Source organism: Musca autumnalis, unplaced genomic scaffold (assembly GCF_047663935.1).
Source record: "Musca autumnalis isolate F117 unplaced genomic scaffold, ASM4766393v1 scaffold_5, whole genome shotgun sequence".
Classification (NCBI taxonomy): Eukaryota; Metazoa; Arthropoda; class Insecta; order Diptera; family Muscidae; genus Musca; species Musca autumnalis.
The window spans coordinates 26,163,110-26,176,040 of NW_027412088.1; the positions used below are offsets into that span (position 1 = coordinate 26,163,110).

The 12,931-nt window shown below is 38.1% G+C and overlaps 1 protein-coding gene across 12 annotated transcripts in view; it reads left to right on the forward strand.

Annotated features, from left to right (window-relative positions):
* Strn-Mlck (Stretchin-Mlck) overlaps positions 1 to 12,931 on the forward strand; it is a 227,162-nt gene that overhangs the window by 164,232 nt on the left and 49,999 nt on the right. For all 12 annotated transcript variants that reach the window (XM_073990022.1, XM_073990046.1, XM_073990020.1 and 9 more), the window contains 3 exons: positions 1,860 to 1,905; positions 1,983 to 3,332; positions 3,422 to 3,779. In XM_073990022.1, coding sequence (XP_073846123.1) covers positions 1,860 to 1,905; positions 1,983 to 3,332; positions 3,422 to 3,779 — 1,754 coding nt within the window. The remainder of the gene's footprint in view (positions 1 to 1,859; positions 1,906 to 1,982; positions 3,333 to 3,421; positions 3,780 to 12,931) is intronic.

Sequence of the window (12,931 nt, forward strand, 5' to 3'; positions counted from 1 at the left end):
AATATAAAATACAGTAAATACTCGATATGTGCAATACTCTACACTTAAGACCCTTTCTTAAGGAAAGGGTGCTTCTTAAGACCCTTTCTTAAGGAAAGAGAGCTTCTTAAGACCATTTCCAAAGGAAAGGGTGCTTCTTAAGACCATTTCCAGAGGTAAGGGTGCATCTAATGACCCTTTCTTAAGGAAAGGGTGCTTCTAATGACTCTTTCTTAAGGAAAGGGTGCTTCTAATGACCCTTTCTTAAGGAAAGGGTGCTTCTAATGACCCTTTCTTAAGGAAAGCCTGCTTCTAATGACCCTTTCTTAAGGAAAGCCTGCTTCTAATGACCCTTTCTTAAGGAAAGCCTGCTTCTAATGACCCTTTCTTAAGGAAAGGGTGCTTCTAATGACCCTTTCTTAAGGGAATGGTGCTTCTAATGACCCTTTCCAAAGGAAACCTTTCCAAAGGAAAGGGTGCTTATTAAGACCCTTTCCAAAAGAAAGGACGCTTCTTAAGACCCTTTCCAAACGATAGTGTGCTTCTTAAGACCATTTCCAAAGGAAAGGGTACTTCTTAAGACCCTTTTCAAAGGAAAGGGTGCTTCTAATGACCCTTTCTTAAGGAAAGGGTGCTTCTAATGACCCTTTCTTAAGGAAAGGGTGCTATTTATGGCCCTTTCTTAAGGGAAGGGTGCTTCTAATGACCCTTTCTTAAGGAAAGGGTGCTATTTATGACCCTTTCTTAAGGGAAGGGTGCTTCTAATGACCCTTTCTTAAGGAAAGGGTGCTTCTAATGACCCTTTCTTAAGGAAAGGGTGCTTCTAATGACCCTTTCTTAAGGAAAGGGTGCTTCTAATGACCCTTTCTTAAGGAAAGGGTGCTTCTAATAACCCTTTCTTAAGGAAAGGGTGCTTCTAATGACCCTTTCTTAAGGAAAGCGTGCTTCTAATGACCCTTTCTTAAGGAAAGGGTGCTTCTAATGACCCTTTCTTAAGGAAAGCGTGCTTCTAATGACCCTTTCTTAAGGAAAGGGTGCTTCTAATGACCCTTTCCAAAGAAAAGGGTGCTTATTAAGACCCTTTCCAAAGGAAAGGGTGCTTCTTAAGACCCTTTCTTAAGGAAAGGGTGCTTCTTAAGACCCTCTCTTAAGGAAAGGGTGCTTCTTAAGACCCTTTCTTAAGGAAAGGGTGCCTCTTAAGACCCTTTCTTAAGGAAAGGGTGCTTCTTAAGACCCTTTCTTAAGGAAATGGTGCTTCTTAAGACCCTTTCTTAAGGAAAGGGTGCTTCTTAAGACCCTTTCTTAAGGAAAGGGTGCTTCTTAAGACCCTTTCTTAAGGAAAGGGTGCTTCTTAAGACCCTTTCCAAAGGAAAGGCTGCTTCTTAAGACCCTTTCTTAAGGAAAGGGTGCTTCTTAAGACCCTTTCCAAAGGAAAGGCTGCTTCTTAAGATCCTTTCCAAAGAAAAGGGTGCTTCTTAAGACCCTTTCTTAAGGAAAGGGTGCTTCTTAAGACCCTTTCTTAAGGAAAGTGTGCTTCTTAAGACCCTTTCTTAAGGAAAGGGTGCTTCTTAAGACACTTTCTTAAGGAAAGGGTGCTTCTTAAGACCCTTTCTTAAGGAAAGGGTGCTTCTTAAGACCCTTTCTTAAGGAAAGGGTGCTTCTTAAGACCTTTTCTTAAGGAAAGGGTGCTTCTTAAGACCCTTTCATAAGGAAAGGGTGCTTCTTAAGACCCTTTCTTAAGAAAAGGGTGCTTCTTAAGACATTATTGGTACATTATTGTCACCAGAGATTATCCGAATATCTGATTGCTACGATTTAGAGTTTTATTTGTTCACAATTTCAAAATCCATTCTGAAAATTTTCATTGTTTTTCATTCCAGATATTCTCAATCAAAAACAAATGGAGAAAGGGTCAATAAGACATGGGTAAGTAATGCAATAACTTTTCTCCAAGAACGCCACTAAATTTCTCACCCTTCTTCTCCCCCCCCCCCCCCTTTCAGCAACGTTGAAACATTACCACGCTTCATACGCTCCCTGCGCAATTTGCGCTGCTGTGATGGTGATGCCATTACCCTCGAGGCCCATGTAGAGGGTTTACCCGAACCCATTATCATATGGGAGAAAGATGGTCGCGTATTACCCAGCGGCAAAGACTTTGATATGACTTATGATGGTATTAAGGCCACATTGCGGATACCACGCATTTATCCCGAGGATGAGGGTGAATACACTTGCGTGGCAAAGAATAATATTGGCAGGAATTTATCTTCCGCCTGCATTATTGTTGATGTACCCGAGGAAAAGGAAAATATGGTAAATCGCCAACTGTCCCGTCCTGCAGCCCTACTCTCGACCACTTCAACACCATTGTCCACACCACGCTCCACTCCTGTACGCAGTTTTTCACCTTCACGTCGACTGTCATATCGCAGTTCGGGAATTGAAATCAGCGATAGTCGCCGCAGTTATCATGATTTGCATTTACCCATTTCGGCTCCCAAGTTCTTGGCCATACCGAATAGTCGTGTCGTGGAGGAAGGTGACAGTGTGAGATTCCAATGTGCCATTGGCGGCCACCCTACACCATGGGCCACCTGGGATAAAGATGGCCTAATTGTAACACCCACCGGACGCATAAGGGTCAAGGAAGTGGATGATTTGCGTTATTTGGAAATTGAAGATGTCTGCTTTGATGATGCTGGCCTTTATCGTGTTACCCTAGAGAATGATTATGGTCGTATTGAGGCCACAGCACGTTTGGATGTTATACGTAGTTCACGTTATTCCAAGTCGCCATCGGGTAGAAGCATTCGGGCCTCCTCATCGCGTCGTAATGCTTATCTGCACAGAAGGATAATGGGTCCCTCCACGGCCATTGGAGGACGTATGGCTTTGGCTGCTGGTTTTAGGGGTTCTTCAGTGCCCTCGTGTAAATTCTATCACAATGGCAATGAGTTGGTGGCCGATGACAGAATTCACATGCAATTCATGGAAGCTGATGGTGAAGTGTTCTTGGTTATCGATTCGGTTACCAAGGAGGATGAGGGCATTTATAGTTGCATTATTGAGGGTGATGACCATGAACCGATTATAACCTCAACTCTTGTTAAATTTCTGCCAAGTGAAATCAATGGCGTCAGTCATGCTGCTGATGGTGATGACAATTGCGGTGACATACGCACCACCGACAGCATTGAACCGATTTGTAAAATTTTAAAACCACTGCCAGATGCGGTGAACTATGGCGAAGGTGAAATCATTGATTTGTGCTTTGAATTGGAATGCAATCAACCCTATAGCTACACATGGAGCCGCAATGGTGAACCAATCAAAGACTCTGAAGACTTTAAGTAAGTTACTGGAGCAACAAACTTGTTAGACAAGTGCAAAGTCTCTCTTGTAACGTTTCTTTCTATCTCTCCTCTTTTATTCATTTCAGTTACATTGATCATGGGAACGGTTTGTTGTGTTTACGTTTGCATGATGCCTTTGATTTAGATTCTGGCCTCTACACCTGCCACATTACGTGCCATGGCGGTATTGAGTGCTCCACATCGACTAACGTAAACATTGAACGCTGTCGACAGACAGACACTGATGATGATGGTTTGGCCATACTCAAGTCACCTTTACCTGTCCTACTGACCGCTACCGCCGACAATGCAGCGAAGGCAACATTTTGTGCTCGCGTCTTTCCAAATGATGCTCAGGTTACATGGTATGTGTGCGGTCATCAAGTCAATGAAAAGCCCAACTGCAATGTGGATGATGTTGATGATGACTCACATGAGTTTACGGTAAGTTTCTTTTACGTTCCAGTTTGTTTTGATTTGTTGTGTTTTTACGTTAAGAGCCAGTCAGCCAGCCAGCCAACTTCAATACATCGATCGACGGCGTGCATATTGATGAGTTACAGAAATAGCTCAGCAAACTGGTCGTTGGAATTTGTAGTGACGACATTAAACTGTTTTTATGGGGAAATCTTCATTTGCCTTAGATATGTCGTCATATGTGAGCGTTATTATTTATTGGTTACGCTACAAGGGGCATTTTTCGAGAGATATGAATTATTTCATGTTAAAGAGTAGATACGGTGCGCCTTAACTAATTTTAAATGAAAGGTGCTTACATCTGGAATGTTTTTGCGGATTCTGAAACTACAATGTTCATAGATGAGAAAAATCAAAAAAAAAAATCGTCGGAGGGATTTTCAAATAAATCGCGGTCAAAGTTCACATTCCTAGGGGTTTTTTTAGGTTTTCACGATTTTTCTTGGAAACCGCAAGCCCTATCGAAATTGCATTAGAGAAAATGTTGTAGCAGTGAAAATTCTCCACAAGATTGACCTTAATGTTATTTTCGTAGGTTTTACCATTTTTGAGATATAGAAGTTCAAATTGCGACAATGCACTAACCACGGTGCGCCTTAAATAATTTTAAATGGAAGGTGCTTACACCTGGGAAGTTTTTGCAGATTCTGAAACTAAAATGCTCATAGATGAGAAATATCAAGAAACAAAAAAAATCGCCGGAGGGATTTTCAAATAAATCGCGATTTAAGTTCACATTTTTAGGGCTTCTTTAGGTTTTCACGATTTTGCTTGGAAACCGCGAGTCCTATGTAAATGGTCCTAAAGAAAATGTTGTAGCTGTAAAAATTCTCCACAAGATTTACCTTCACGATATTTTCGTAGGTTTTACCGTTTTTGAGATATAGAAGTTCAAATTGAGACAATGCACTGACTGTATCGTCTCCTTATAAAACAATGTCATTACTGCAATTTCCTAAATTAAACTTATATATCTTGAAAGTGGTACAACCTAGGAAAAAATAAATCATCCAGTCTTGTAGAGAATTTTCACAGCTTCAACATTTTCTTTAGTCCCATTTTGATATGACTTGCGGTTTCCAAGCAAAATCTTGAAGACTTAAGATAAAAACCTAACAATTTGAACTGAACCTCTATATCTCAAAAATGGTAAAACCTACGAAAAAACCTAAAGGTCAGTCTTGTAGAAAATTTTCAGAGCTACAACATTTTCTTTAGACTCATTTCGATACGAAAATCGAAATCGTGAAAATCTAAAAAAACCCTAAAATTGTGAATTTTGATCGCGATTTAATTAAAAATTCCTCGGGCGATTTTTTTCTGTTTTTTAATTTTTCTTGTCTATGAAAATTGCTGTTTCAGAATCTGCGAAATCTTCTCATGTGTAAGCGGTTTTCATCAAAAGTTAGTTAAGGCGCACTGAGCATGATATTGTTTTATAAGGAGGCGATACAGTCAGTGCATTGTCTCAATTTGAACTTCTATAAAACCTACGAAAATGTCATAAAGGTCAATCTTGTGGAGAATTTTCGCAACCACAACATTTTCTTTAGGCCCATTGACATAGGACTCGCGGTTGGTAAGCAAAATCGTGAAAACCTAAAGAACCCCTAAAAATGTGAACTTAAATCGCGATTTATTTGAAAATCCCTCTGGCGATTTTTTTTTGTTTCTTGATATTTCTCATCTATGAGCATTGTAGTTTCAGAATCTGCAAAAACTTCCCAGTCACACGGTGCGCCTCCTTATACAACAATTTCAAGTACGGTGCCCCTTAACTAACTTCCAATGAAAACCGCTTACATCTGGGAAGTTTTTGCGGATTCTGAAACAGAAATGTTCCCAGATGAGAAAAATCCAGAAACAAGAAAAAATCGATGGAGGGATTTTTATATAAATCGCGGTCAAAGTTCACAATCTTAGGTTTTCAGGATTAGGTTTTCAGGATTTTGCTTGGAAGCGGCAAGTCCTATCGAAATAAGACTAAAGGAAAAGTTGCAGCAGTGACATTTCTCTACAACATTTTCGTTAGTCCCAATTCGATAGGACTTGCAGCTTCCAAGCAAAATCCTAAAAACTATGATACAAGCTGTTTATAAATGTCCATTCAGTCAAGAAGACCTTTAGATCTCCGAATCTTTAGATCGTCGGATTTTCACAAAGAAGATATTAAAATATCCTCATAGAAAATAGCTAGATCTTCGCATGAAATTCGCTTAACTTCTCAAATAAGATCGTTGGATTTTATCTTAGATGATCATTAGATCTTTTGGTAGAAGATCATTCGGTCTTCTCGTTAAAAATCATGAGATCTTCTCATAGTAGATGAGGTTTTTTGTAGAAGATTTGAAGATCTTGTGATCCTCACACAGATGCTCTTGAAATCATATCATCGAAGATCATGAGTTATTCTCATAGAAGATCTTAGGGGTTTTTCATAGAATATCACGAGATCTTTTTGAGATATAGAAGTTCAAATTGAGACAATGCACTGACTGTATCGTCTCCTTATAAAACAATGTCATTACTGCAATTTCCTAAATTAAACTTATATATCTTGAAAGTGGTACAACCTAGGAAAAAATAAATCATCCAGTCTTGTAGAGAATTTTCACAGCTTCAACATTTTCTTTAGTCCCATTTTGATATGACTTGCGGTTTCCAAGCAAAATCTTGAAGACTTAAGATAAAAACCTAACAATTTGAACTGAACCTCTATATCTCAAAAATGGTAAAACCTACGAAAAAACCTAAAGGTCAGTCTTGTAGAAAATTTTCAGAGCTACAACATTTTCTTTAGACTCATTTCGATACGAAAATCGAAATCGTGAAAATCTAAAAAAACCCTAAAATTGTGAATTTTGATCGCGATTTAATTAAAAATTCCTCGGGCGATTTTTTTCTGTTTTTTAATTTTTCTTGTCTATGAAAATTGCTGTTTCAGAATCTGCGAAATCTTCTCATGTGTAAGCGGTTTTCATCAAAAGTTAGTTAAGGCGCACTGAGCATGATATTGTTTTATAAGGAGGCGATACAGTCAGTGCATTGTCTCAATTTGAACTTCTATAAAACCTACGAAAATGTCATAAAGGTCAATCTTGTGGAGAATTTTCGCAACCACAACATTTTCTTTAGGCCCATTGACATAGGACTCGCGGTTGGTAAGCAAAATCGTGAAAACCTAAAGAACCCCTAAAAATGTGAACTTAAATCGCGATTTATTTGAAAATCCCTCTGGCGATTTTTTTTGTTTCTTGATATTTCTCATCTATGAGCATTGTAGTTTCAGAATCTGCAAAAACTTCCCAGTCACACGGTGCGCCTCCTTATACAACAATTTCAAGTACGGTGCCCCTTAACTAACTTCCAATGAAAACCGCTTACATCTGGGAAGTTTTTGCGGATTCTGAAACAGAAATGTTCCCAGATGAGAAAAATCCAGAAACAAGAAAAAATCGATGGAGGGATTTTTATATAAATCGCGGTCAAAGTTCACAATCTTAGGTTTTCAGGATTAGGTTTTCAGGATTTTGCTTGGAAGCGGCAAGTCCTATCGAAATAAGACTAAAGGAAAAGTTGCAGCAGTGACATTTCTCTACAACATTTTCGTTAGTCCCAATTCGATAGGACTTGCAGCTTCCAAGCAAAATCCTAAAAACTATGATACAAGCTGTTTATAAATGTCCATTCAGTCAAGAAGACCTTTAGATCTCCGAATCTTTAGATCGTCGGATTTTCACAAAGAAGATATTAAAATATCCTCATAGAAAATAGCTAGATCTTCGCATGAAATTCGCTTAACTTCTCAAATAAGATCGTTGGATTTTATCTTAGATGATCATTAGATCTTTTGGTAGAAGATCATTCGGTCTTCTCGTTAAAAATCATGAGATCTTCTCATAGTAGATGAGGTTTTTTGTAGAAGATTTGAAGATCTTGTGATCCTCACACAGATGCTCTTGAAATCATATCATCGAAGATCATGAGTTATTCTCATAGAAGATCTTAGGGGTTTTTCATAGAATATCACGAGATCTTCTCTTGAAGATCATGAGATCTTCTCAAAGTAGATCATGAGATCCTGTTATAGAAGATATTGAGTTCTTCCTATAAATTATCACAAGATCTTCTCTTGGATCATGAGATTTTCTCAAAGAAAATCTTGAGATATTTAGATACAATATCACAACATCTCCTCTTGGAAAATCATCAGATCTTCTCATGGAAGATCATTAGGGCTTCTGTTGGAAGATCATGACATTTTCTCGCAGAAGAACATGAGATCGTCCCATAGAAGATTATGAGATTTTCTAATAGAATAGCATTGGATCTTCTCTTAGAAAAGCATTAGATCTTCCATTAGAAGATCATTGGATCTTCTCATAGAAATTGTTGGATCTTCTCGTGGAAGATTAAAAGAACTTCTCTTGGACGATCATGAGATCTTCTCATGGAAGTTCATGAAATCTTCTCTTAGAAGACATGAAATCTTCTCTTAGAAGACATGAATATCTTGAGATCTTCCCACAAAAGACCTCGAGATCTTTTCATAGAAGATCGTAAGATCTTCAGATCTTCTCATCGAAGATCATGAGTTATTCCCATAGAAGATTTTAGGGGTTTTTCATATCAATATCACGATATCTTCTCTTGAAGATCATGAGATTCTCATAGATGATCTTGAAATTTTCTCATAGAAGATCATGTGATTTGCTATAGGAATATCATGCGATCTTCTTATGGAAAATTATGGGATTTTCTAATGGAAGATCATGCGATCTTCTTATGGAAGATCATAAGATATTTTCATAGAAGATCATCACATCTTCTCATTGAAGATCGTGATATCTTCTCATAGAACATATTGAGATCTTCTCATAGAAGGTCTTGAGTTTTCTTCTAGAAGATCAAGCAATTTTCTAATGGAAGATCATGCGATCTTCTTGCGGAAGATCATGAGCTCTTCTCATAGAAGGTCATGAGATCTTTTCATAAAAGATACTGAGATCTTCTCATAGAGGATCATGAGATCTTTTCCTAGAAGATCATTTGATCTTCTCCTAGGAGATCATGGAATCTTCTCATAGAAGTTCATGAGATCTACTCAGAGAATATAATGTGATCTTCTCATAGAAGATCTTGATATTTTCTAATAGATCATTAGATCTTCTTATAGAAGATCATGAGATTTTCTCATGGAAGAACATGAAATCTTCTCATGGAAGATCATAAAGTCTTCTCATTGAAGATCGTGAGATCTTCTTATGTAATATCATGAGATCTTCTCATGGAATATAATGAGATCATCTCGTGGAAGATCAAGTGATTTTTTCACAGATCTTTTTTAGAGGATCTTGAGATCTTCTCATAGAAGATCTTGGGATCTTCTTATAGGAGATCTTGAGATCTTCTTATAGGAGATCTTGAGATCTTCTTATAGGAGATCTTGAGATCTTTTCATGGAAAATCCTGAGATCTTCTCATAGAAGATCTTGGGATCTTCTTATAGGAGATCTTGAGATCTTTTCATGGAAAATCGTGAGATCTTCCTTTAGAATGTCATTGGATCTTCTCACAGATTATCATTAGATCTTCTCAAAGAAGATAATGCGATCTTCTCATAGATGATCATTAGATCTTCTCAAAGAAGATAATGCGATCTTTTAATAAAAGATCTTGAGATCTTCTCATAGGAGATAATGTGATCTTCTCATAGAAGATCTTGAGCTCTTCTCATAGAAGCTCTTGAGCTCTTCTCATAGAAGATCTTGAGATCTTCTCTTAGAAGATCATTGGATCTTCTCATGGAAATTGTTGGATCTTCTTATAGAATATCCTTGGATCTTCTCATAAAAGATCATGCGATCTTCTCAAGAAAGATCATTAATCTTCTAGTAGAATATCTTAAGATCTTCCCAAAGAAGATCATTACATATTTTCATAGAATATCGTGAGATCTTTTAATAGAAAATTTTCAGATCTTCTCATAGAAGATCTTGAGATTTTCTCATAGAAGATCTTGAGATTTTTTTTAATAGAAGTTTTTGAGATTTTTTTAATAGAAGGTCTTGAGATCGTCTCAAAAAACACCATTAGATATTCACATAAGAGATTATTCCATTTTTTCATAGAAGATCTTGAGATCTTCACATAAAAGATCATGGTGTATTCTCATAGAAGATCATAGGCTTTTTTCATAGAATATCACTAGCTTTTCTCTTGGAAGATCATCAGATCTTCTCATTGAAGATCATTATATATTCTCATAGAAGATCATGAGATCTTCTGATAGAATAACACAAGATCTTCTCTAAGAAGATCATGAGATCTTCTCTTGGACGATCATGAGATCTTTTCTTGGAAGTTAATGAGATCTTCTCAAAGAAGATCATGATATCGTCCCATAGAAGATAATAAGATCTTCTCAGGGAAGACCGCGAGATCTTCTCTTAGATCATCCGAACTTCCCGTAAAAATTGTTAGATTTCTTCATAAAAGATATTGAGATATTCTTAAAGAAACCAAGGAAGATCATTAGATCTGCCTTAGAAGATCATTAGATCTTCCTTAGGAGATCATTAGATCTTTGCCGAGAAGTTCGGGAGATCTTCTCATAGAAGATCAAGAGATTCTCACCTAGAAGATCACGAAATATTTCTTGGACGATCATTGGAGATTTTCATAGAAATTATTGGATCTTTTCAAACAAGATTTTGAGATTTTCTTAAAGAATATCTTCTCTTGGACGATCATGAGATCTTCTCTTTGAAGATAATGAGATCTTCTCATAGAAGATCATGATATCGTCCCATAGAACATAATTAGATCTTCTCAGGGAAGATCGCTAGATCTTCTCTTATATCATCCGACCTTCCCGTAAAAATCGTTGGATCTCTTCATAAAAGATCTTGAGATCTTCTTAAAGAAATCAAGGAAGATCATTAGATCCTCCCTAGAAGATCATTAGATCTTTGCCGAGAAGTTCGGGAGATCTTCTAATAGAATATCAAGAGATTCTCCCCTAGAAGATCATGAAATATTTCTTGGAAGATCATTGGAGCTTTTCATAGAAATCATTGGATCTTTTCATATACGATTTTGAGATTTTCTTAAAGAAGATCATCAGATCTTCTTAAAGAAGATCATGAGAACTACTTCTCATAGAAGATCTTGTGATCCTCTCATAGAAGATATTCTGATCTTCTCATAGAATATCAAGAGATCGTCTCATAGCAGATCAAGATATTTTTTCATAGAATATCAAGAGATCTTTTCATAGAAGATCAAGAGATCTTCTCATAGAAGATCATGAGATTTTCTCACAGAAGATCAAGAGATCTTTTCATAGAAGATCATGAGATTTTCTCATAGAAAATCATTCGAGTTTTTTTATAAAATATCATTAGATCTTCCCATAGAACATTTCATGTACTTACTTACTTACTTACTTAGTTGGCCCATTACAGAACATTTGTTCCATAGACCGAACTAAGAAAAGATCTCCATTCCTCTCTGTTTTTCGCTTGACTTTTTGGAATACTGCGCCTTTCCATTTCTTCATCCACTTGTGTGCTCCATCGAAGCTTAGGCCTGCCGATTCTGCGTGCACCGCCATGTGGCATGTATTCATACGCCTTTTTAGCGGGTTCATCATCGCTCATTCTCATGATATGGCCTAGCCAACGCAATATGCATGTCTTTGTATAGCTTATATAGCTCGTGGTTCATACGACGTCGATATTCACCGTCAACGCAAATCGGCCCGTAGATCTTTCGAAGAATTTTCCTCTCAAACACACCAAGCACTGCCTTATCTGCTTGCGCAAGTACCCAGGCTTCGGAGCCATACATTAGCACGGGTAGTATCAGTGTTTTGTAGAGCGTAATTTTTGTTTGACGAGTTGTGGCTTTGTTTTTGAAGTGTTTACTTAAGCCAAAGTAGCATCTGTTGGCCAATACAATTCTTCTTTTTATTTTACAACTGATGTCGTTAGTTGTGTTTACGGCGGTGCCAAGGCAGGCGAAGTCTTTTACTACCTCAAAATTATAGGAACCAACGTCAACAGTTGGCCCGATCTCTATGGACGCATTGCGCGTCGACACCATCAACTTAGTCTTCCCGTCGTTTACCGCCAGACCCACTTTAGCAGATTCTCCTTCGACCTTCATAAAGGTATCTGTTACTTCTTTTACTGATCGTCCCATGATGTCTATATCATCAGCATAAGCAAGAAACATGTGGCTATTGGTGTAGATTGTGCCACTTCTTTTGACGTTTGCCTCTCGAATAACCTTTTCCAGCAGGATGTTGAAGAGATCACACGAAAGGCTGTCTCCTTGTCTGAAACCTCTTTTCGTACAAAATTCTTCGGAGAGGTTCTTTTCTATTTTAACTGAGGACCTCGTGTCAGTTAAAGTCATTTTACAAAGCCGGATGAGCTTTGCGGGGATACCGAATTCAGACATGGCCTGGAATACCTTTGAGCGTAGTGGGCTGTCGAAGGCGGCTTTATAATCGACAAAAAGGTGGTAGGTGTCGATCAGCATCTCTAGGGTCTTCTGCAGGATTTGTCGCAGGGTAAATATCTGGCCAATGGTGGACTTGCCAGGTCTAAAGCCGCATTGGTATGGCCCAATTATCTCGTTGACCATAGGCTTTAGTCGTTCGCACAATATCCCTGACACGATCTTGTAGGCAATCGGGAGTAGACTTATGCCCCTATAGTTAAAGCGCATACAGTCTTATCTCCTTTCTTATGGACTGGGCACAGGATACTTAGGTTCCAATCGTCGGGTACTCGTACTTCCTGCCAGATGGTGCTAACTAGCTGATGCATAAACTTAATCAGCGTGTCGCCTCCAGTTTTGAACAGATCGGCTGGTAAGCCATCGGCTCCTGCTGTCTTATTATTCTTCAGCCGGTTTATTGCTGTCTTTACCTCATCTTGGCCGGGTGGTATACATTCAATACCATCTTCTGGGATTGGATCTGTGGTATCTTCGTCGTCTTCGCTGGGTACCAAGAGGTTTGAAAAATGCTCTTTCCATATCCTGAGCACACTATCTGTATCAGTTACCAGATTACCTTGCTTGTCTCTACAGGAGGATGTGCCAGTTCC